The 25149-nt window shown below is 33.4% G+C and overlaps 4 protein-coding genes across 5 annotated transcripts; 2 read left to right on the top strand and 2 right to left on the bottom strand.

Annotated features, from left to right (window-relative positions):
- Positions 1 to 142: 142 nt before the first annotated feature.
- Positions 143 to 5437, top strand: LOC129891603 (uncharacterized). Its single transcript, XM_055967018.1, has 5 exons — positions 143 to 497; positions 2623 to 2775; positions 3916 to 4011; positions 4165 to 4285; positions 4992 to 5437. The coding sequence occupies exons 1-5, from the start codon at positions 192 to 194 to the stop codon at positions 5168 to 5170; spliced, it is 855 nt and encodes a 284-aa protein (XP_055822993.1). The 5' UTR covers positions 143 to 191; the 3' UTR covers positions 5171 to 5437.
- Positions 5438 to 6468: 1031 nt separating this feature from the next.
- On the top strand, positions 6469 to 10126 carry LOC129891602 (mannosyltransferase APTG1). Of its 2 annotated transcripts, XM_055967017.1 has the most exons (10): positions 6469 to 6803; positions 6888 to 7005; positions 7239 to 7343; positions 7462 to 7748; positions 8291 to 8336; positions 8443 to 8576; positions 8896 to 9097; positions 9263 to 9414; positions 9523 to 9685; positions 9802 to 10126. In XM_055967017.1, the coding sequence occupies exons 1-10, from the start codon at positions 6589 to 6591 to the stop codon at positions 9883 to 9885; spliced, it is 1506 nt and encodes a 501-aa protein (XP_055822992.1). In that variant the 5' UTR covers positions 6469 to 6588; the 3' UTR covers positions 9886 to 10126. The 2 variants fall into 2 exon arrangements, with proteins under 2 accessions (XP_055822992.1, XP_055822991.1); XM_055967016.1 differs by having other exon boundaries at positions 8295 to 8576.
- Positions 10127 to 10922: 796 nt separating this feature from the next.
- On the bottom strand, positions 10923 to 15064 carry LOC129891601 (VAN3-binding protein). Its single transcript, XM_055967015.1, has 8 exons — positions 14521 to 15064; positions 14379 to 14450; positions 14220 to 14288; positions 13411 to 13768; positions 12670 to 12837; positions 12143 to 12192; positions 11508 to 11565; positions 10923 to 11393 (listed from the first exon to the last, which is right to left on the bottom strand). The coding sequence occupies exons 1-8, from the start codon at positions 14701 to 14703 to the stop codon at positions 11176 to 11178; spliced, it is 1176 nt and encodes a 391-aa protein (XP_055822990.1). The 5' UTR covers positions 14704 to 15064; the 3' UTR covers positions 10923 to 11175.
- A 7347-nt stretch (positions 15065 to 22411) lies between these two features.
- Positions 22412 to 23767, bottom strand: LOC129893116 (transcription factor IBH1-like 1). The gene is made up of 2 exons (XM_055968611.1): positions 23684 to 23767; positions 22412 to 23051 (listed from the first exon to the last, which is right to left on the bottom strand). The coding sequence occupies exon 2, from the start codon at positions 23024 to 23026 to the stop codon at positions 22454 to 22456; it is 573 nt and encodes a 190-aa protein (XP_055824586.1). The 5' UTR covers positions 23027 to 23051; positions 23684 to 23767; the 3' UTR covers positions 22412 to 22453.
- Positions 23768 to 25149: the final 1382 nt, after the last annotated feature.

Below are 25149 nucleotides of genomic sequence, written 5' to 3'. Positions count from 1 at the left end.
AGTGCTTCTTCCAAATGATCCTTTACAATATTAATTTGAATTAGTCAGAATTCAATACATTTATTGAATATAAAATCAACCTTTCAAAAAAATACAAATAAAATAAAAAGTAGTCCAACTAACAAAATAAATTAGACAAGCTAGAAAAAGCTTGGACCATAACAAAGAAAAAACCAAAAAAGAAAAGAAAAATGTCAATCCTCCTCACACCATTTTCATACTCTTACTTTAGCCCCAAAAAAGCCATCATCAATTTCTCCACCATTCATGGATATGCCTATAATTTCAATAACAGTTACCCTTTTCACTCCTCTGTTCTTTGTTCTTCTCAAATTTCTCAACCACCCCAAATTTCTTCACAAACCCCATCACCAATCTTGATTGATAAATCTCTTTTATGTGTATCTGAAGCTAAATCTGAAAATGAGTTGTGGGCTGCTTCTTGTCTTCGTGTTAGGACTTTTTATGGATTCCACCATGAAACACTCAACATAGAAGTGAGTTTGTTGATCTTTTTTTTTTTTGCCCCCTTTTTTCTCCATAGCTAAATTTGTATACTTTTTGTTAAGGTAGTGTTGAATTTCAGTTTAATTGGTGTAAGAATTTGTAGATTTTAGCATTATTGGACTTTAAAGTTAATATCTTTATTGTTGATAGTTGGTTTACTATATGGTGTTTAATACCCGCATTGGACCCTGACTAATCTTGATTCATATCGGATAGGGCCCATTCAAGGTAGCGCTGGATCTTTCCATCCACTGCACCACATCCTTTGGTGGTGAAAAAGTTATTATCTTTTTTTGACTACCATGTTAATTGTAGTCTCTTGGTCCATTTTTATATTCTGCCCCCCCCCCCCCCCCCCCTTTTTTTTTATCCATAGCTAAGTTTAGTTACTTATTGTTAATGTAGTGTTGAATTTCAGTGTAATTGATGTATGAATTTGTGGATTTTAGCATTATTGGACTTTAAAGTTAATATCTTTATTGTTGATATTTGGTTTCCCTATATGGTGTTTGGTACCCGGATTGGACTCTTACTAATCTAAATTCATATCGGATAGGGCCCATTCGAGGTAGCGCTGGATCTTTCCATCCATTGCACCACATCCTTTTGGTGGTGAAAAAGTTATTATCTTTGTTTGACTAGTATGTTAATCGTAGTCTCTTGGTCCATGTTAATTGTAGTTTAGTTACTTATTGTAAATGCAGCGTTGAATTTCAGTGTAATTGATGTATAAATTTGTGGATTTTGTATTTAAAGAAACTATAGTGATGTTGAATTTTATTGTGATTGATGTAAGAATTTGTGGATTTTGCTGCAAAATATCATTGGATTCTCTACTTTTGGACTCAATAATGGCCGTTCCTTGTTTAGTTTATGGGTGTTTCTTGTTTCTACTTTATCAAAGAATTGTTAATGTTTGTAACTTTTTTGTTAGTATTTTGATTTTATTGTAATTTATGTTAGAGCTTGTGAGTTTATCTTTAGAATGGTACACATTAATTGTAGTCTCTCGGTACACTTTTTTTTGGCCACTTTTTTCTCCATATCTAAGTTTAGTTACTTATTGTTAATGTAGTGTTGAATTTCAGTGTGATTGATGTAAGAATTTGTGGATTATGCATTTAAAGAAACTATAGTTATATTTTTTTTTTTTTTCTGATTCTGCTTAATGGTGTCGAATTTTATTGTAATTAGTGTAAGAATTTGTGGATTTAGCTGCAAAAGATTATTGGGTTCTCTACTTTTTGATTCAACAATGGCCATTTCTAGTTCAGTTTATGGGTGTTTCTTGTTTCTACTTTATCAAAGAATTGTTAAAGTTTGTGTCTTTATTGGTAGTATTTGGATTTTATTGTAATTTATGTGAGAGCTTGCGATATTGCCTTTACAGAATATCGGAAATCAACTTATATAGTTTTCATCCAAAAAAATAAAAGAAGAAGCTCCCCTTTGCGTTTAAATTATATGGCGCAACTTCAATTCACTGAGGACATGACCTTTGATAGGAGGGTGTGGAGGTTGAGAATTAAGATGGAGGGTTAGTAGGTAGTCGGGCGTATTTCTTTTCCTTTCTCTAATGCATTAGTATTAATCTTGTTTTTTTCATTATATTTCGATTTCTATTTCTACATATTGTTCCTTTGGCCTCGGTTATCTTATTATCTTGTTGTTGTTTCTGCTTGGTGCTCTGCCTCCTTTTTATCTTCTCTGAGCTGAGCGTCTACCAGAAACAACTCTCTACCTTCTCAAGGTACGAGTAAGGTCTGTGCACACTTTACCCTCCCCAGACCCCATTTGTGGAATTACACTGGATTTGTTGTTATGTTTTAGTGTAACTGATGTGAAAGCCTGTGAATTTACATTTCCAGGATTATTGGGTTTCTTCTTTTTTTCCCAAGAATTCTTATTTTCCCTTCCTTTCCGTTTATTTTTGTGGCAATGTTTGTTCCAGTTATAGAAAAGTGTGATCTTTGTTTAACTAGCATGTTAATTGATCTTTGTTTTTAGTAGCTGGCCATCATCATTGTCAATTTATGCCTAAGTTTGCTTATATATTTTCTCATCCTGTTAAAGGCATACACTGATTGTTATATTCACCTTATCAAGTTCTATTAGGATCATATAAAGTACCTGACTGAACGTGAGTTTGAAGCATTGACGGAACGTATCGCTGGGAAAAGGGTCGGCTTTGGAAGAGTTTCTTGCATCAATGCCACCCTTCCATTTTCAGAAGTCTCAAATGTTGCATATGATTTGAGTACTTGTAAAGTAAGAATCTTTACATTTTGGTTTCTTCGATTCTCCGTGTTTTACCTTCTTTAGGAAAGTATCTCTGATTGTTTATGCAACTAGTGTATCTAGTCAATTGGCCTAAGCTTATCTGGATCCCTTGTGTAGGAATCGATATGGATTATGTTGACTGGTTTTCTCTTTTAGTCCCTTAGATGAGGCTTCTTTTTTCCTTATAGTGTAGATTACGTGTTTGTTTTTTCATAAAAGAAAAACAAGATTAGCCAACAAGAGGTTCCCGAAACTATTCGCCTTCGACTTGAATGAGTCAATTGTAGTTTATTCATCTTGTTAGTTTACTCGCAAGTTGTGAATTTCTTCTCTTCAGTGTTCACACTATTTAAGCGGAGAACTGTTCTGGGACTCAAAATGCTACTTTAGCTTACTAGTATTATGATTTAAGTCACATATTTTCTCAGCAAAGAAGATTAAGTGACGTCAAAACAAAATAGATGCTGATATTATCCTCCATCAATTATAGTCTTGATTAAGCTCAATGGCAAGTTCTGCTGTGACTCTTCCTGCTTTTAATCTTTGTCTCTTTAGAAATTGTGTACTCTTTAATTTTTCGACGATAAGAAGAAATAGTCATGATCCTGATTCCTGATTGTGGATGTTGTCGGTGCAAGAGGTTCTTACGACTAGAAAAATTGGAGAATTGACTTCAAAAGCTCTAAGAAATGGCCCCAATAGTCACGTAAGTTATGTTGCCCCCAGGGCATTGGTCTAGCTGTAGGAGCACAATACATAATGTGTGGGTTACGGAACGTCACAGGCTCACAAGTACCAATCCTACTGCAGATAAATCATGCATTTAAGTAGAGAAGGTAGATGAGCATGCCCAATATCCACTGAGTGATGAACCATGCGTCACTCGCCCTCGAAAATTTCTCGTTTTATCAAAAAAAAGAAATAGTCACATAATTTATGTTAACTACTGATAGCTCATGAATCCTGGTGCACATAGATTATTCCAGTTCTTATTTCATTGAATTCTGGAATAATGTATTTCTCGAATCGTAGGTATAATATATTTACCATACATATCTGTATTAAGAGTCACGTCCAACTGTACTTTATGCAATACTATTTAATTTTTTTGGTTTCCATTACTTGCAGTTTTCTCATGATAATGCGGATCTAGTTGTTGTCGGGACCCTGGACATTAACCAGTGCATCAGGCTTCCGGATGAAATTACAGGAATGAAACCAAAGGTATCATTGGATACCTTCTCGTTTATTTTGTGTATTCGCTTTTCTTTCAATGCATTTGTCGTTGATGCGAGATTTGCAGTGATTATTGCTTTGCATATGTAGATAAACGACTCTTTTTATAAGTAATTATATCATTCTGCTGCATCTAAACAGGGAATCGGAGCTGATTTCGCTAGGGGATACTTGAGTAATGTATGTGTTGCTGGAGAATTGCAAAGAAATGGCCTCGGCTACGCTCTTATTTGTAAAGCAAAGACGGTTGCTAAAGACATGGGTACTTGCTCTTTTTTTTGATATCCCTCAGCCTTACCATACATAACGTGTGCGCGTGCTTTACCTTGAATAGGTGTACTACAACAATAACTATCCCTCAGCTATATGAATCCTTTCGGTTCCATTTAAGGTCAACTCATGTCATCGCTACACCAAATAAAAATAAAAAAGTTAAATTTAAGTCCCCTAACAAGACAAATTCCCTACTAGCAAATATCACCTGTATGGATCTTTTTCCTCCATTACGCCCTATTTGTAGTTAAGTCTACATTGATTCCAAGAAATTGTAGATCTTTCTAGACAATTTCTTTCCCTGTTATTTTAGGTCTACCTCGTCCTCTTTTAATACCTTCAGCCACCCAGTTTCACACCTACGAACGGTGCATCCGTAGGTCGAATGTGTGCTACTTGCATCTTTTTGGCGAATGTGGTATGTATTATGAGTATTCATTAATGAATTGACAAGTTTTACGTTACCTGTCAACCTACTGCAAGTCTGCAACTCTCCTCCTTTATTCAGACTTTTGTCCGACAATGTGAGCAAGCTCACACTGGCGGGACTTACCTTTATGTATCTGTGTATCTGTGAAAAAGTACTAACTATTGTTGGCCAGTGTTTTTCTCTACCAATTCTTGAGCTCCTAACAGGTATATCTTGAGATAGTTATTACAGTACTAAGTTATGCTTTTCACGATCTTTTTTACAGGAATAAGTGATCTATACGTCCATGTTGCCATCGACAACGAGCCAGCAAAAAAGTTGTACGTAAAGTGTGGCTTTGTGCAAGAGAACGAGGAACCTGCGTGGCAAGCAAGGTTCCTAGATCGACCTCAAAGGCTTCTTTTATGGACAGATCTCTCCAATTCTTCTGGTGATTCCATGTAATTAAATGTACACAAAATTCTGAGTTTCACTCAAGAAAGGGAAAAATGCCCTCCAAGAAATCAAAAGTTTGATGGGGTTCTGGGGGGAAAATGAAAAAAGTGACCACATTGTGTCATTTCTTGTATATTATCGCAAATAATTTTTCCAATGTTTTATTGTGTCCATCTTTTTTACAATCATATTGAACATGTAAGAAAATGTATTCCATGTAACTTATTGTATTATATCATATTGATATTTGAACGCATATTTGTTTTGATTGTTACGTAAATTTTATTGTACTATCTTACTCATTAAATTTGTTCTTGTATTGCAATGAAAAATGTCTTTTTACATAACAATGACTCTGTTGTTACCTTATTGATGGTGTGTGACATTATGTAGTGGTATCATTTATCTAAATATTATATTTATCAAAATAATAAGTACAATATGATAATGAATAGATATGTAACTACCATTCAAACAATTTGTTAAATTAAAAAGAGAGATTTTTGAAATTTGTGCTTGAAACTATAACATAGGTATTTCTGAGATTACAAATTATTTTATTGTGAATAAAATAATTTTTTTAAAGTTCAATTATTTCTAAATATTCAATATAGTTTTAATATCATTAAGAAATATTTTTATATGAATAATTTTTCTATCACTTTATTCACAATCACTCGCCATTACCACTAACTACTAACCACCTATGCCATTACAATTACCACTGTCATTATCAACCATCATTGTCGTCGCCAACCTCTAGCTATTACTATCAACCACATCTGTCATCACAACCACCATTAGCAATTACCACCGTTGTCAATCACTATTTTCAGTCACTAACAGTACACCTACTACCTCCGATGTTATAATTATATTTGTTGCCGCCACCACCTCCACCATCACTATCAATTGCTATCATCACTGCAGCCAATCCCTATTATCAACCACCTCCATCATCACAATTATTATTGTCGCTAAGTACCACCAATACATCATCAATTACTACACATTCTTCGGCTAATACCATTAACACTACCAACTACTACCATCAATTAATTTTACCATTATAATCATCAACACCATCATAACCATTATTATTAACCATAACACCAATTATTACTAGCTACTAACGCCAACAAATATTATTTAAAGATAATGTCTTAATTGTTCAGTTCATATATTCAAATTCAGACATCTTCATCCGAACGAAAACAAATGAGATATGACTGTGTTGGTGTAAACTAATTCTAAAAATTGAAATATATGATTTTTTTGAAGTACAAATTAAAGAGAAAAGTGAGGGACACAAAATGAAATACAAATTAAAACTCAAAAATATGACAATGAAACTTTAAATTAGTGACAATTCCACTGAAAAACTGCCCAAATCTTGAAAACTCAATCAAATCCCCATTTTTTCCACCATGAGACAAAGGAAAAATCTTGATGATAACAACACCAAACACAACCCCAACATTCCCAAATCTTCCAAAAACAACAAATTCACACACCCTTTATCCAAAAAAGTCTTTTTCCTATGCTTGTTCGTTAGATTTATTAATGCTTTTTTGGTCCAAACATATTTTAATCCAGATGAACACTGGCAAGCCCTTGAAGTTGCACATCGAATCTCATTTGGGTTTGTGTTTTTTCCCAATTCTTGTTTTTTCTTTTACAATTTTTTGATTACTGATTATTTGGGATTTTTTTTCTTTTTTTGCAGATATGGGCATTTGACTTGGGAATGGGAAAAGGGTATAAGGAGTTATCTTCATCCAGTAATATTTGCTGCTTTGTATAAAGTTCTTGCCTTTTTTCATCTTGACAAACCTTGGTTCATGGTAATTATGAGTAATTGTGTTTCTTTTGGCTTTTTTCAGTTTTGTTTGGGTTGATTTATGTGAATTGAATCTGAAAGATTGATACTTGATTGTGTACATAGGAAGATGTGGAGCATTTTCGAGTCCTCTTATTAGTATTGCTATTATTACTCTCTTACTATTGTATTCTTCGATTTTAGTATGCATTAGATGTTCTTTCCCATAGTGCTCAACAAAGTCTCAATTCTTCCCAGATAAGGACTCCACGACTGCTGCAATCAATATTTTCAGCTTTTGGGGACCTATATTTGTTTAAACTCTCTCAAGAGATATTTGGTGACCGTGTTGCAAAATTCGCGGTATCCTTTTCCCTTGTTACACATACCACTTTCTTGATCTTGCCTTTTGTTATTTTCTTTTTGTTACTTGAAGATTTACAAGTGCTCGTTGACGCTGAAGAACTTGATCTATCTGCAGCTTTTTTCCCAGTTGACAAACTGGTTCATGTTTTTCTGTATCACACGTACTTTATCCAATAGTCTGGAGACTGTTCTTACTCTTGTGAGCCTGTACTACTGGCCTTGCATTAGACCATCTGCCAGTAAAATTTCTCGGGGTTCTAGAAAATGGGGTTTAGCTACAGCTGCATTAGCATGTGCAATCCGACCTACAAGTGCCATTACATGGATCTATGTTGGCCTCCTAGAGCTGTACCTGACACGTGATAAGCTGAAATTTGTTCTTCTTGAGGTGATTCCTATTGGGTAAGTATCAGTACTTCTCAGGACTATGTCATCCTATTGTTGATATATGCAATTGCATTTTATTAACTAGGTAAGCTGAGGGACTAACCGAACCCAATAACAGGATCTATGGCCGTATACCATTGCTAGCTGTATCCCTTTTATCTTAGAGTAAATTGGATATTAAAGATTTGGTGATATGAGTTAATATGACCATTCATTTTCAAGTGAAGTTTCACTATCCCTTGAAACTAATCCAAGCTAATTGGAAAAGGCTTATTCATTTTCTTTTTTGTTTTTTTTCAACTTCCACATCTGTATTATATCATACTTGGAACTGCTCATGGTTTATCATGCTTTAAAACAAATGACGTAGACATGAATGTAGGAAACGGAACACCTGTAAAACCACACATTGTCTTCACTGCTTTGATCTCATCCATGAAATTTTTAGATTTGGGAGAACTCATAGAACTCATGTTTGTGTTTGCAGTTGATCTATTGTTCTTAGTACTATAAAATTACATACTGACAAAATCTTTTACCTCTTCTAACACATGGAGTCAGGACATTAATTCTGGGACTTACATTTCTGGTGGATCGCTGGATGTATGGCACTTGGGTCCTTGTCCCTTTGAACTTTCTGAAGTTTAATTTTCTCTCTTCTGGTGGAGACTACTATGGAACTCATGTGTGGCATTGGTATTTCACTCAGGGTTTTACAGTTATGGTCTTCACATTCTTACCGTTTTCACTTGCTGGCATTTTCAAATCTAAGCAGTGGAAACTATCTGGTCTAATTGCTTGGAGTTTGGCAATTTATAGCTTGTTGGGTCACAAAGAGTTCAGGTACTTGTTCATATCATATATGTCTTTCTGTCAAAGATAATAAAAAAAGGGGCAGCCCGGTGCATTAAGCTCCTCTATGCGCGGGTTCTGGGGAAGGGCCGGACCACAAGGGTCTATTCTACGCAAGCTTACCCTGCATTCTGCAAGAGTTTGTTTCTGTGACCTCCTGGTCACATGGCAACAACGTTATCAGTTATGCTAAGGCTTCCCTTCAAAGTTGCTAATAGTCATTAAACTTTATGTTCCATAATAACTTCCATGTCATAGGTGTAGTTGAGTGAATAATTGATTGCTGTTCTCTAAACTGTCCCAAAAACAGGTTTGTCCTCCCTGTGCTTCCAATAGCTTTAATGTTCTCTGGGTACTGGTTGGCAACAATTGGAAGGCCTGATAAGTGTAATGGCCGAGGTAAAAGATCTCCAAGCACTCATGACAGGTGCTCAGCAAAATTGCAACTGGCTATCCTGTTCCTAGCAGTTAGTAATATTCCGATGGCATTTTACATGAGTATGGTTCATCAGGTATCTCGACAGTCTGACTTTTATCTCATCTTTTGCAAAAGCAATATTTTCTTGCAAAAGCTCGATGTCTGTAGTTCTTTTTTCCTTTTCTTTTGCTCGTGTTATAGCATCAAAACTTTCAATTTCTGTGAAACTTATTTTTCTATCTGTAACATCTTGCTTCAGAGAGGGACAGAGGATGTAATGAACTATCTCTCTGTTGAGGCAGACAGTGGGAAAGTGAAAAGTATCCTTTTCTTTACACCCTGCCATGCCACACCTTACTACTCAACTCTTCACCGTAACCTTCCTATGCGTTTCTTGGATTGCACACCAGGGTATGTACTATAGACTGCCAATGTACTGTGAATGTCTTGGCCGTCTCTGGCTATACTCTTTTTGTTTTGTTTCAACAGGATTGAACCTTTGTTTATTCCTTTCTACAGTGACGAGAAAGGAGCTCTAGACGAGTCTGACCAGTTCCTGGTGGATCCAGCTGGTTTCGCAACAGAATTTGCAAAGAACTGGTCTATACCTAGTCACATTGTGCTCTTCGACTTTCAGGAAAAACTACTAAAGGACTTTCTAGCTTTGCATAATTTCGAAGAGGTTGCTTTCTTTCGTCTTGATCTACTTCTATAACAGTTTATTTTTTCCCTTTTTTTTGTGTGTGAAAAAAGTGGGAGTGCAATGTGCTCATTCAAGTATGTCTGTGTGATTGACAGATAAAAAGGTTCTTCCATGCTCACTTTAAGGTGGATCGAGAACTTCAGGCATCTGTTGCTGTGTATACACTGAAAGGCCAGTGATTCTGTCCTTGATGAGCAAAATAATCTAGAAATTTTCTTTCACTCTTTTAACTATTCTAGGTGTAAATTTCTTCTAGTATCATTTGCCTTTTGGTTTATATTTCCATTATTTTTCTTTTGTTCTTGGAGAGAATGGATTGGAGTTTCAGCTTTTAGCGGAAATTCTGAAATTTTGTATGCATGATTTGATAATATATGGAAAGAAGAAAAAATGATAATTTTGACTCAACGACTTCTCTTGCCTCCATGTCCATGTTTTAATTCCCTTTAGTACCTGTCTCATATATCTGACTGTGTATAATGTATCAAGATATTTATGTCGGAATTATGATATGCATACAATATACTTCCTCAGTTCCAAAAAGAATGATACTATTTCTTTTCTAGTCCCTCCCAAAAAAACACAATATTTCCAAATTTGAAAACAATTTAACTTGATCGGAAACAGCCTCTCTACCCCACAAAGGTAGGGGTAAGGTATACATACATCTTACCCTCCCCAGACCCCACTTGTGGGATTATATTGAGTATGTTGTTATTATTTGGAAACAATTTAACTTGAACTTTCCCTTTACCCTTGATGATAAGCTTTTATAGCCACACAAACGTTATGGTAGGTTTAAGATTACAAGTTTCAAAAGTTCCCCTTTCTTTCTTAAACTCCCTGCCCAGTCAGACTATGTCACATAAATTGAAACAGAGGGAATATATGTTTTCAACGTGTGATGGCTGCATACACGTGAGTACATCAGTTTCATGGGAACTATAGTGGCTAGAACTTCTTCTTTGGTTTGGTTTCTATTAGACTTTGAACATCTGTAATTTGACCGCAATTCCAGATAGGAAACAATTACTTGAGGAGCTTTAGTTTTTTTTTTTTGGGTTGGGGGGGGGGGGTAGGGAGAGGGTTAGGGAAGGGAGGGGCTATAAGGTGGGGAATCAAACCCTCACCAACAAGGTGAAAGTTCAGGTAGCTAACCAACTGAGATACTAAGATTCCCTAACGAGCTTTAGGTGAATTCTTGGAAGTAGAAGAATTAATTCATCAAATAGAATAATTGTGATCGACTCTAGAAACTGCTATCCAAGTGAACAAGATGAGAAATGAAAAATCATAACGGATTGAAGCAAACAATACGATCGACAGACATGTAACTTATCCAAAAAAAACAAGAACACGATATGTAACTATTAACAGATCTGACAACTTGGAAGTTGCTAAATACTATAACCTGTACTTGACAAAAACTCATGCGAAAAATATTCTGATGCCACAAATCTTTATTAAGATTAGCTTTTGTAAAATTGCAGCTCATATTTTGTAAATGAAGTAGAGAGCGTCAGCATTTGGTTAATAGTCATTGACCACATTCTGTATCGCTGGTAATCATCCATCATGTCTAGCTTGATGATTCCCCTGTTTGTTGTTAGCACCATGAGATAGCAACTATCAGTTTCCACTCCATTTGAATCATTATACAGCTCGGCATGTAGGTCTAATATGACACCTACAATCAAATGTGGAGGTGTTCATAAATTTGTTAACTATCTAATTAGCATAATAGAAAGCATTGTGTACAAATTTAATGTGAGCAGTGCAAGAAATACTTAGAAGGACATACTTTCCGTTGGACTTGAGAAGGCCTTCAACACTGTTGGCTTCCTTGTTCTTAGGATAACCTGTAACATAAAAACAGGAATCTAAGTTATGTATTTGAACACATCTACCAAGATCTTGTCCATGACTTTTGCTCTTGCCTTTTGGGGTTATCATTAAAACAAGAGATAATGGTCCAAAACGCATTTGAAGTATCACGTATTTGTGAGTTTTCCTACCCAAAATATCAGGTGTTCACTATTCGTATATGAATTATCACCAACTATTTACCAAAGCACACCTCAACTATACAATTGTTCCCATTTCCTACCTAAACGATGGTGATAGTTCAGGTAGGAAAAGGGAACAACTGATAGTTGAGGTGTGTTTGATAAATAGTTGGTGACAGTTCAGGTAGAAAAAATAAACATCTGATAATTTAGGTAAGAAACTTGCAAAAACATGATTATTCAAGTGTGTTTTTGACCATCAACTCTTAAAACAAAACAGAGAAGAGAACGGTGCTGTAGGTTTCTTTTTGAAATCGTTGTTATTATCCTTGAATTATGATGCTGCTATGTTGTTGGAGCAAATGTATACAGTAGGTAATACACATGATTATCAGCTGAAGAGATATTACGAATTCAATAATGTTCACACCTTGGCTTCACTATTTAAGATAATGGACACCAACCTTAGCTTGGATCTTCCTGCTCAACATAGGCAAAACACAAAAAAAACATCAGCTGATGATCCAGCAAAGGAAAAATTTCAGAAAATCGAAACTTCACTGTTTGTTTTTGCATTAACTATCATTTCCTTGTATAACTGTTGCTACTGAATTGGGAAAAACCGTAAATTAGTCCCTCTCTGAATGTGCTTATTTACAGCTATTTTCTGTCCAGACAACATGTATGGTAAAATTACTCTCTCCATTTCAATTTGTTTGTCTTACTTTTCTTTTTAGTCCGTTTCATAAAGAATGGCTCTTTCCTTTTTTGCAACTCTTTAATTTCAATTTTCCACATGGCATGTTCAAGACCACAATATTAAAGGACATTTTGGTACATCCTACATATCTTTAGTTTAAGTCTACATATCTTTACTTTCTTAAACTCTGTGTCAAGTCAAAACTAGACAAACAAATTGAAACAGAGGGAGTATTAGTTATAGAGAAATAGACATACCATCTGATTTCTCGATGTAGAGCTCTGCCCCGTTGGAGAGAATTGATCTACACTTCTCGTAGTTAAAGTTGTAGTCATTGCTATCTTCAATTGGGAGAACTGGTGTGCTTCCATTTAAAATATTCTTGTAGCCAGATCTTGCTTTGAGTGTTTCTGCTCCTCTGAGTGCTGAGATAGTAGCGGCGCAAGTCCAAATAGGTGAGTTTTACTTACAATGGAAGATGAGACTAACAGAGGCTAAGTTAGGTTCTAAATGACGCAGTTTCATTTAGTTACTTCCTTTCACAGAGTCAAATCCAGTTGTTGGATGATAAAAACATTTCATTGTTTGAACTCCTTGAGCTTGCTTAGTTAAAGTGCGTATAATTCTATTATATAGGTTAGTTCTTTCTAGTTACCGAACATATGGTACCCAAAAAATTTGCCTTGATTTTATTTTTTAGAATAGCAGCGCGATGTTCACTTTATGCTAAGGAAACTTAAATTGTTTGATTTTGTTAGCTGCTATTAGATTCTAGATCTGAATTATTAAAGAGTACTACTAGAAGTGAGTGCGATTTGTTCAAGTCTTCTTATAACCCACATTTCGTGTAAAATGAAACATGCATGCTGAAAACACAGTCGTCTTGTCTTTATGTTTAGCTGCTGGTAACTGGTAAGTTAGGTTTTTAACAGCTGAGTTGGTGTACGTATCATACTTGTGCACACTATGCATTTTAAGAGGTGGAGAGAAGTCATTACAAGTTGTAGCTGCAGCTGTAAGTGTCAGAATGTCACTCGCACTTGTTCCGGTCATGGCTGACCCAATGACGCTGCTGATTTGGTCCCGTTTTGCCCCCATAGCTTCTGCCACTTTTGCGCATTGTGCTGCAACTAGTGCAGCTGCGGAAGCCACGGCTGACTCCTTGGTACGTCCTGACTCATCATGGTTCAAGTTTTCAGCAGCGATGGCAGCTAACGCAGCTGCAACACCTGCAACTGATATCGCTGCGTGTACTTCAGCCTTCTGTAATCTCTTCTCTTCTTTCCTCTTCTGCTTAATTTCTTTGATCCATTTCTTGATTGACACATTCTTTAGTGGTCCTATTTTCCATGGCATCTGCATGAAACAAGCTCTCCGCTCTGAGTTTATTTTCACCATGCTACTTTAAACCAATAATTAGCTATGATGATTGAGGTTGATTTTCGCGAATGTCCCTTATTTAGGTCACCATTTAGATTTTGTCCTTATTTTAAAAAGTTGTGCAAATATAGCCTCTAGAAAATTACCTTTCCGGAATATGTTAGAATTGAGTCTAATGTTTGCTTATATGTTGCTCAACCTTACAGACAAAACATTAGACTGTCGTTTAATGTTTTGCAATTATTTACAAGATTCTAGACCGTGTTCTAACGTTTTCTCATACAGTTTGCTCAAAAGGGATCTTTACATAGTGGTCTAAAGGTCCATAAGTTGCAAGAGAATACAAAAAGGGTCATTTACTAAACAACTGTCTCAAAAAGGGATAATCGGCGCAAATTTCTTGATGATTGAATGATTCTCTACTTACCCATTTTTTCTGGAAATAGCTGTTGTAATTCACCTCTGGATGCATGGCTTGCTGCATCCATATCCACGACTAATGAAACAAATGAAAGTATGTCACATGAGCCTTTTCTGAGAAGAATCTGTGGTGATAATGCACAAGATATTGTATTCTACTTCTTACCTTGACATCAGTGGATTTCCATGGTGGAATTGAATTATCTGCATCATCCATCTTCATGCTCTTCTCCATCTTCTGTGATACCAACATGATAGATTAATATGAAACCTCAATATTTTGTTATGTTAGACAGGATTTAACTTACTGGAAGAGGAGGTTTATTAATGTCAATGTTTAGATTCTTGATTGAGTTTTCATGTAGAATGAGCGCTTGATCATGCATCTCTGGCTGGAACGCTTGAACTGCAAAGTTGCACCAAGTGCGTGAAAGGAAGTCCATCGTCTCGGGATGTGCTAGTGAAATTGTTGGATTTGATTCAAGATCCATTTTTTCTTCTCAAACCAATACTGAACAGTTGCTCTACAGTTGTTGTAAGGTAAGTGAAGTTTTGATAGAATGCTAAACACACTTAAGAGATATATAAATAGGTATGAATTAGATAGAAAGCTCAAAAGTGTTAAATCACCTCTTATTCAGAACTATTTTGTTGGTTTATCATCATAGGGTCCATTTAACATCTATAAAGTGGCAATTCATAACTTTATTATGAATACAAAGCCAGCCTCCATGAATCATTAATCCACCTTTTTCTTTAAGATAACCGTTTTAAAAAGTTTATTTTGGTATCTCATTCCAAAAATGTATGTGTGAATATGTGCCGAGGGTCTATCAAAAACAACCTTTCTATCTCTACGAGATAGGGTTAAGGTCTGCGTATACTTTACCCTCTCCAAACCCCACCTTTGGGATTACACTGGGTCTGTTGTTGCATGTGTGAATATGAGTTCTTGAAAAAGCTAATTGCTTTTTTCTATTTTTGATAACGTGACATCCGGGATAGTTCGTGCGCACCTCGACTATTCTACCGGATACCTGCTACCTCTTTCTAAGGCAGTTAACATGTAACTCTAACCAACAATTTTTAGGAAGATGGAAAGAGTTCATCAAGCGACTTTTGTCTGATGAATGGAGGTCTTGGAGCAACGGTAAAGTTGTTTTTGTGTGACTTTTAGGTCATAACTTTGAGTAGTGGAATCAGCTATTACTGATGCTTGTCTATCTTAGCATCAAGATAGATGGCCCACATTATACGCCCTTGGGGTCTTTCCCTTTCCCCCTACCCTGCGTGAATGCACGATGCTTATGAAAAGCTAAAGAATTGCCTTGATGAGATGTTTGTACAGATAGAAAGATTATGAAAAGCTAACCCTCTTTGATATTTTATTAATATAGCCAAATCCCTTTTGTGTCCCCTCTTGATATTTTATTGTTATAATGATGGTTGTAGAAGATAGGGGACCCAAAAATTGATTTTTGCAAATCAGTACATGTTCTTTAAGAAATAGCCAAAATATTTTCCATTTGAGGATTCTTAACACATGCTAGCCACTATACAGGCATGAAAGCTTGTAGGATAATGAAAGTACTAAAGAGAAGCTTTCATTAGGTCCCTAATGTTTTATAACTTTATATTTGTAGCATGTGTTCAAGCTAAGATCAATTACTTTCTAGATGGCAAAATAGCTAGCAAGATCACAAGGTAAGAGCTGTCTTAGGGCCATGATGTTCTAGTTTTTTTGTGTGTTGGATTTATGTTGTTGGATGGGCTAGATTGTATTTATCAAGTTATATGAAGATGGCTTATGTCTCATTTGTGTTTTTCTTTAAGAATGTCTGAATCTGAATTATTCAAATCTCAATGTAGTAAGTGTATCTATTTTTTTTCTTTTAAAACTTCTTAGTTCTAATATTTTTGATTTGTTTAGTTCTTGTAATAAATCATGAAGACATGAACTTATAGATTCTATGAAAAACTGGATATGACATTTTATCATTATTTTATCCATTACCAATCGCATAACTACGGTCATCACTATTCCCAATCACTAGCATCAACCACCTCCATCTGTAACCACCATTGCGATCAATTTCAGCGCTAGCCACTTCCATGACCGGTCATCGCTATCAACACCTCAACCACTAGTCTCCATTACACAATGTCCATTGCCAACAATCACCACCACCAATAGCCATCTCCATTATAAACGACCTAAACCACTAGCCTTATTCTACAATAATTAATCACTGTCAACAATCACCACCACGAGTCATCTTCATTATTGATGACTCTTCTAGCAATGACCATCTCCGCTAGTCTTATTGTACAATAATCACCGTCAACCACTATTACCATTAGCCATCATGATCTCCACCACTAGTCTTACTAAAGCCGACGAATAGATTTAGACATCTTAATTTTAATAAAAATTAATGAGACCATACATCAAGCTTAATTAAATTATTTGAAACTAATGATTTCAATTGGAAAATATAATTCATAGGCACATTTTAATCTTTCCATATCCACCCCCCTCATCCCCCTCCCCCCTTCCTTGTTAAGTTTCTAATCTCCCAATGGAAAAGTTGTATCCTCACCTTTTTGTGTAGAATTTATGAGAGCTAGTACTAATCATGTTCTAAAACATTATTAACCAAGCATGCGCAGGGCCAACTTTAGCTTAAGTTAGTACATTTATATGTATAATATATATATATTTGGACACTTTTTATGTTATATTATACAATACAATTGATTATTCTAGAAAATGACTTTTAAAAAACAAGGTTAACTTTTTAGATCATAAAGAAGGTTTATGCAACTTTCCTTTTAAAATTGTATATGGTGTTACACTAGCCTTTTGGTTAATAATGTCTCTTTAATTTTTTATTTTTTTTTGCAGAATACATTGATACCTTCTTAGATTTGTGCCTAAATTTTATTTAGGCATTTGAACATCTAAACATATGATAAAGTTTTCAAGTTAGACACTTCTCAATTTAAAAATTTGAAAAAGCTATTGCATGTGTTCTTGAGCACCCATCAGATAGATAATAAATCATTTAAATAATACGCCACCTCATTTAATTGTACCATTAAATTCAATTAGCCGTAAAATTTCATACATGTTTCAATTGATACTGATGTGCATAATTAAAGGATGAGGCTCAACTTATCTATGTAATGGATGTTGTGAGCTAGCACACACATTTTCTTTTTCAAAATATCAGTCGAAAGTGTACATATTCATATATTCAGATGTTCAATTAAAATAAATTTAAATTTAAATTTTTAAATAAAATTTACTAGTAATTTTAAGAGGCTGTTGATATATTCAACAATATTGTTTCTTTGTAAAATTATTTTTAAAAAAATTAAGTTATATTTTGTATTTGTGGGGTTTAATTTGAAGTGTGATCATTAGAGCTCATGTGATGGGAAGAATATTTGTTAGCTATCTAATGCTAATTTATGTGATTAGAAGGTCCACTAAGTGAAAAAAAATCAAATCATATTTGTAGCCATGCATGAATGTTCCCTCGTATCAACAATCTTTTTGTCCCCCATTAATTAATTAATCTAACATAAATTAGCAAGAAATTTTGATGATTAACTAATATTAAGAGAAGGAACCTTTTTCTTTATGAATTCTAATTTTCACTTAATTGGAATGATTAGTAAAAAGCAAGAATTAAGATTTAAGATATCTCTAGGATTAAGCTTTGTAGGAATTTTCTCAATCATGATTAATAATACAACTAGTAATTATTTCTATATAATTTTATAAAAGAAAAATGTAAAGAGTGGAGTAGCTATAACGTAAAAAAAAAAGTATTATAGTATATATTAATGAGTTGAATTTTAATCATAGCAATGAAGATTAAAATGCACGTAAAGAAAGAAATTATCAGCACTCCATTATGCTCAAGTATGAACATGAATAAATGAATTTCAGGCTAAATATCTTGTTGGAGAGGCGCCGTTTTTAGAAATGGGTCCTGCAATTTGCAAATTTAAATTTAGCCGAATCTCAATATGGATGGATACTAAACACTGAATGAAAAAAAAAAAGAGGTAAAAATAATTATTTTGGGGAAAAAAAGATACAATATTAATATTATTACTAGTTAGAGATATTACAAGCCTCTGACGACAGACTATTATTATTGCTGAGACGAGATAATTGAAATGCTTTCACTTTTAATTAAAGATTTCAAATTTGAATGTTCAGAATATCCAATTGTACATACTCTTTGTAGGCATTCATTTAATAAATGAAGCATCTTTTCATTTCTCTTTCAAAACTCACATACCTTTTGAACCACAGTTTAAAGATTTATTTTGATCAAATTGAAAATTTTATAAGAAAAGATTAAACTATGGTATGAAATTTTGTTGACGCCAGATGACATTCTATGAATATTTTGTCAGTGTCAATAATTATATTTGCAAGTTTTTTAAAAAATGAACAAATTTAAATAATTGTATAAGAAAGGAATATTATTTTGTATAAATCAACCAGCATACCTAATGAGAATCTAAAATAGTTAGATAGACTTATTTTGATGCCGATTGCTTATAGTAAAACAAAAAAGAGAGTATTAAAAACTAAATATTGACCTATGTGGTTTTGTTAATGTAATGACTAATGGATAACAATGATATTATTGCATGTACCAATATCTACTATGTCACATCAGCTGAACATAATCACATGTCTCTGATGACTATGTTCAATGTTAATGGCATAGATAGATCTGAATACTTCATTTCTTTGGAGATGAAAGAAAAATGCAAATATATGATTGACGATTGATGTATTTTTAGATAAAAAGAGAGCTAGGAGTGTAAGAGCGCTCATTTAAATTTGAATTTTTGACAATAGACATAAATATCTGATCGATGATTGGTGCACTTTTAGACAGAAGGAGAGTTAGGGATGCAAGAGTGATCATTCAAATTTGAATTATTGATAGTAAATGTGGAATTTCTTGATTCTGATTCAATTTACCATGAAAGGACAATGACAAACAACAAGAGGATATAATCATGGGTCCAAATTGCAATGGATCCAAAATTATTACATATATATTTTGAAATTAGTTGATAGAATTTTCTTATAGTCTGTCGCTGAATAAGATTAGGTACGAATTTAATTGTTTAGCTATAAAATTTGTCCGTCGCTTTAACGCTACCAAAGCGAGTGAGAGAAGAAAGTTTTGGCCCATTGCAATGGTGGGCTTCAAATAGACTTGTACATGGCCCAATAGTAGCATATATCCTTTTAGATAACTTGGCTCCAACAAAATAGGATCTCAAGATCAAGGAAAGAAGAAATTGAAAGGGTTCATAATCATAGTTGAAATTGTGTTCATGGGCCATTTTACAACCCTGTGTTTGAAAAATAGTCACGGAGTATCAAATTAACTCCAAAAAATTTCCTGAAATTTGAAACTTCATGACTAATTATTTTTCAATTACATAGAGTATAAAGGGGCTATTTGTGAATATTACCTCATAGTCATAGGGCGAGCTTCCTCATTGAACTTTATGTTGCACAAATCTGAATTAATCGGACCAACTTTGTTCTAGATACTAATCGTTTCAAGAAAATAATTATTAGAGATACATTTATATTTTATTTTTCATGTGGTAAAGGCTTGAGAGCATATTTCACCTAGCTTTGTAATCCCACTGTAGTAAAAGTTGAGGAAACTAAATAAAATTTTACTTAGCTCAAAATCATAAATAGGATTAAAATTTATTAGAATTTATTTTCTCTCATTTTACATAATTTTCATAATTGGGTAGTATAGGACATGTATAATAATGTATTTTCATGTTAGTTTTGATATTATCTACATCAACTAAATTGCCAATAAAATTCTATTTGAGAAATGCTTAGATGTTGTCTAATAACACGTTAATTAGTTGGTTTTTTACAACCTTAGTTCTTAGATATAATTGTTAACAGTACTTTAATTAAAGATAAAGAGTTTAACTTGTATACATCGAAGTATAGAAATTCTTGCGATGACACTAATTGAAACGATATTCTGGTCATTAGCATTTGTTGCAATCCTAAGTCGATCACAAGGAGAAGTTGCTGCATTCGTGGCGAACGTTAGTTGCAATTGTGGGTATATGTGTTGTGGCAACTTTATATATTTGTGATGACAAAGTCGCCCTCAAGTCAGTAGTTTCTTTCATGAAAATCACTTGGAGAGTCCAATCCTTTATCGAAAGAATACACCTAAGGAAACTTCAATAAAATTTTATGGAAATGCATTTAAGAAAAAAGAATCTTATGTCCTTAGCTAGTTGCCACAAAATTTTGATAATCATTTGTTGCGATCCTAAGTCGATCGCCATTAAAAATTGCACATTCATTGCGACCTTAAGTCGCCACTTGAAATTGGACATTTGTGTTGCGGCAACTTTATATATTTGTGATAACTAAAAATCACCCTCTTGTTGAAACAATCAAGTCAGTAGCTTCTTCCACAAAAATAGCTTATGGAGTCCAATCCTTTATTGAAAGAACACACCTAGAGAAATTACTTCAATAAAGTTTGATGGAAACATGTTTAGGGCGGGAAAAGCTACATGCCCTAAACCTTCGATTATTCTTTTTAAATGGGATGGTTGAGACACCTTGTGTTCTCATTTTATCATAGAGGTTGAGACCCGCACAAACGAAGAGGAAGTCGACTTAACGTCTCACTAGCTCATTGGCTGGACATACAAATATATAATCCCCAATTTTCGTTCACCCGTGATGATCTTGTTAGGTAAATTGTGATTTAATAAGATCGTGTTGAGTGATCAACAACAATCACTTTGTGAAAGTAGTGTAAAAATTAATTTTTTATGTTGACGGATAAAGATCAATCGATCATCGAAAATAATATTTTCAACAATGAGACTATATACATATGTTAGTAACTAAAGAATATAAGAAAATGCTTCACGTTTTCTTATTTTTCCGACTTGTTATTTCTGAAGACTGCCTTCTCTCATAAGCCCCCTCCCCTCCCTCCCCCCCCAAAAAAATGCTTTTGGTGATGACTCTTTTTATGATTTTGTGAGTTGATACATATTATTACTTCTCTTAAAGACTCGAATAATCATTTAATGTTTCCAAGTCTCTTCACGGGTGTTTCATGAAATCTTTGACATGATATATATCATGAAACTTTAATCTAATTAATTTATTTTATAAAAGGAATATAAGAGAAACACTTTATTTTTACCTGTAATTAATAAAGTTACAACTGACGACCACTATTTTCTTCTCTCCTTTTTTTTTTCTCACTAGCACCTTAATAATATCAACCTTTTTTAAAAAAGTACTATATTATTCTCTATTATTTTATTGGAAGTTGTGTTCTCATTTTCATTTAAAGAAATATTTTCTCAAAAATCAAAACGACTAATTAGGAATATTAGTTGTTGCCCTTTAAACTACATCATTATTTTTTTTACCTCGCAAAGATGAATAAAATCGGCTTATATCCTACCTTTTTTAGATCTCACTTTTTTTGGTCAACCAAATATATTTTATTAGAAACACCCATCAATCAAAAACATCTAAGTCATAATTTCATAATAACCAACTCTCAAACAAATTTCAAACTCCAATTATGAATTTACACTGAATATATATGTTGTTGTAGTTGCAGCTAGAAACACATTTTTTTTACATACAATTTCAACAAATTTTGTCCAAACTTTCGTAGAAAAATACGTGTGTTTCTAATAGAGCGATATAAATTGCATTTCATAAAGAATTAACCCCCCACCCCGACCTCCACCACTACAAAAAGGAAAAAAAAATCACTTTTACAATCCCAAAGAGTTGCTGAATTTCATGCTTAATTATTATGGCCATGCCTTTGTAATTAAATGTTTTTAAAAAATTACACCATTCTATATATGATGAACATTAAGATATTGATTAGTAAGAAGTCACAATATTTCTAAAAGATAATTAAAACTCATTTATACAAGAACAAATTAAACTAAGAGAACATAAATCAATAAGAAGCTTTAATAATAAGTACATTTAACTTCATATAATAATAATAATGCTCATATGTACATTGTTACATCTTCTTTGTACTATATATATATAAAAAGAAAAGAAAAAACTCCACAAGAGTAAAAAACAAAGAAATAAAAGAAGGAATTGATCACTTCATGATTTAAAAATATATTTTTTTCAAAGATAAAAAATAACTACAAAGTTGTTTTAGGATCATTAATCTCATAACTAGCATTATTAGCAAGATGCCTCATAACATCAACTTGAACTCTTAATGATATAATGTAATCTAGGGTTTCTTTAATTAATGAAGCATCATCCATATATTCTCCACCAGGAACAAGACTTTTAAGGACTTTTGTTCTTTTTTTCACCATTTTTTTTGCTATAATACTTGGAGAAATCATTTTTCTTGCTCTTCTTGAAATTTTGCAACTCTTTTTCACAATCTTTTTGCTTCTAATAATTCCCCTTTGAGACATAGAAATTCCCATTGAAGCTTTCTTGAAATTATTATTATCATCAATATTTCCAAGAATATTTTTTATGATGATTTTGCTTGTGTCATCTTTTGAAGCATTGGCCATGAGGGCATGGCTCCAATAAATTGTTGATTTTCTTGTTGAAGCTATTGCTATATCTGCTGATAATTTTATAGCTTTTTTTCTTTCCATTATACTCATATTTTTCTTTGTAGCACTACATATTTGAAGACCCTTTATCCATTTCTTGAGAAATTCTTGCTTGAGTGAACTAGGATTCCTCATTCTTCAAAAGAAAAAAAACTTGAAACTACAAAAAAAAGGGAAGAAAAAAAATACATAGACATGTTAGTTTCATAGCTATAAAAACCAAGAAAAAGAAGAAAAAAATGAGTTAGAAATATCAAGAGATTCTTGAAGCAAGAAAAAAAAGAAGCCCCCTTCAAAAAATTGAAACTAGTTATGAACTTTGTCGCTAATCTGTCATTTAATAGCTCGTAGCTATTAGAAATTTTTAATAATGTGTCGCTGAATTGGATTAGCAATATCAAGAGGTTCTTGAAGCAAGAAAAAAAGAGGCATTAAAAATTTTGAAATTAGCTACGAACTTCATCGGTATTCGGTAATTATCGTTAAATAGCTTTGTAACTTTTAAATTTTTTCTGATGATTCATCGTTGAACAGGATTAACGACGAATTTTACTATTTAGCTATCGTGCTATTTCTTATTTTCTTAGTAGTGATATAAAGTCTCTCTAGTTTGATTTACATGTTCTTATTATAAGTTGACAATTTGATGTTAGAACAAGAAAGAGGCAATAGAAAGGAATGTCTATAAGCTAGCTACATATGATAATTAAGAACATGCAAGAAGAAATAAAATAAACATGAACAATCTATGACTATGGTGTAATGAAAATTTGAGTGACAAAAATGACATACCTTGATGAATTTTCTTGTATTCCTTGGAAAATTTTCAAACAAAGAGGTGAAAAAATATGTAGTTCTTGAAGAAATGAGAAGAATAGGAAATTGAAGGAGATGTTAAGTGATAAAAAAGCCAATTTATTTGTTCAAATGAAAGGGGTGGGGAGTAACATGGGGTAGTGGGCCAATGAGAGAAGGACATAGCACATGCTATCACATGGAGGCCCATGGCCCACTAAGCAAATAAAACCCTAAAAAAAAAAAGAGAGAGAGAGAGAATAATAATTATTATCCAAAAATCTTGGTTTAAGACAGAATAAAAAGGTTCCCTAAATGCCATGCAAAACCTAACATTTGTAACTTAATTTGACTACAAAAGGACATTAACATAAATCCCCACATAATTATATTGCTCCATGAAGGGAAGAGAGAAAAGTAAAGGAAAAACAAATTTAACTTTTTCTTCTTCTTTGTTCGTTTTGAATAATTTCTTCAAGAAATAGATCTAATATTATCCTATAGCAACAAATAAAATTTCAAAGATTAATTAGTATCTCTCTTTAATGATACAGTCGTGTGACTGCTTCATTCTTAATTAATCAAAGGTCTCGAGTTTGAGCTCTGGCCTCTGGGTATGGAGAAAATCATATTGGGAGCGTCACCCACAAATGGACTCTGCAGTGACGATCCAAATATAGTCAGAGCTCTAATACAGACTCTGAACATCGGATGAGAAACTAAAAAAAAGTATCTCTCTTTAATGTCCTTCCTATGATTTTCCTCCTTTAAGTGTGAGAAGATTATCTAATTGACGACATTTTTTTTTGTTTAACATCTCATATTTGAAATCTATTGGCTCAACTAACATAGATTCTCGATACGTAGAATCCATTAAAGGAAAAAATGTTTTTTATCAGGATAAAATAACTCCTACTAACTACTTTTTAATCCCGTCTTTAAAAAATAGCTATAATTTGATGATAATGTTCAAAAATTTCAACTTTCACCTTTGACTATTTCTCAATTCAAAGATTAAAAAATGGTTATTTTGAATATAATTTTTTTTCTCTTTTATAAGATTTTTTTTAATTTTCATTCAAACTCAATCGAGAACTCTAGTTAAAAGATGAGAGATCCTGTTAATCTGACTATACTTAGTGTGAAGACCTAGTGGATAGAAAGTGAGGAGATAAGTGCTAAAATATATTAATAAAGAAATTAAAAATGAAGAAATTTTGTTTAAGTAAACCATGTTTATGAATTTGTTTCTTCTTTTTCTTTTTGTCATCCAATTTTACTAAAGAAACAAATGATTTGGCACAATATAATCTAAATCTTTTTGAAATTGTAGTCATATTTGTTTCTATATAAAACTACAAATATATATAAATAAAATACATAATATTTAATAGTGGACACTGTAGAGAACTTTTAAAACATGATTAGGGGCAAATGTGGGGTAAAGAGAAACATAAGCGTCA

This window comes from Solanum dulcamara, chromosome 6 (genome assembly GCF_947179165.1).
Source record: "Solanum dulcamara chromosome 6, daSolDulc1.2, whole genome shotgun sequence".
Lineage (NCBI taxonomy): Eukaryota > Viridiplantae > Streptophyta > Magnoliopsida > Solanales > Solanaceae > Solanum > Solanum dulcamara.
This window is presented reverse-complemented; position numbering and strand designations above follow the sequence as displayed.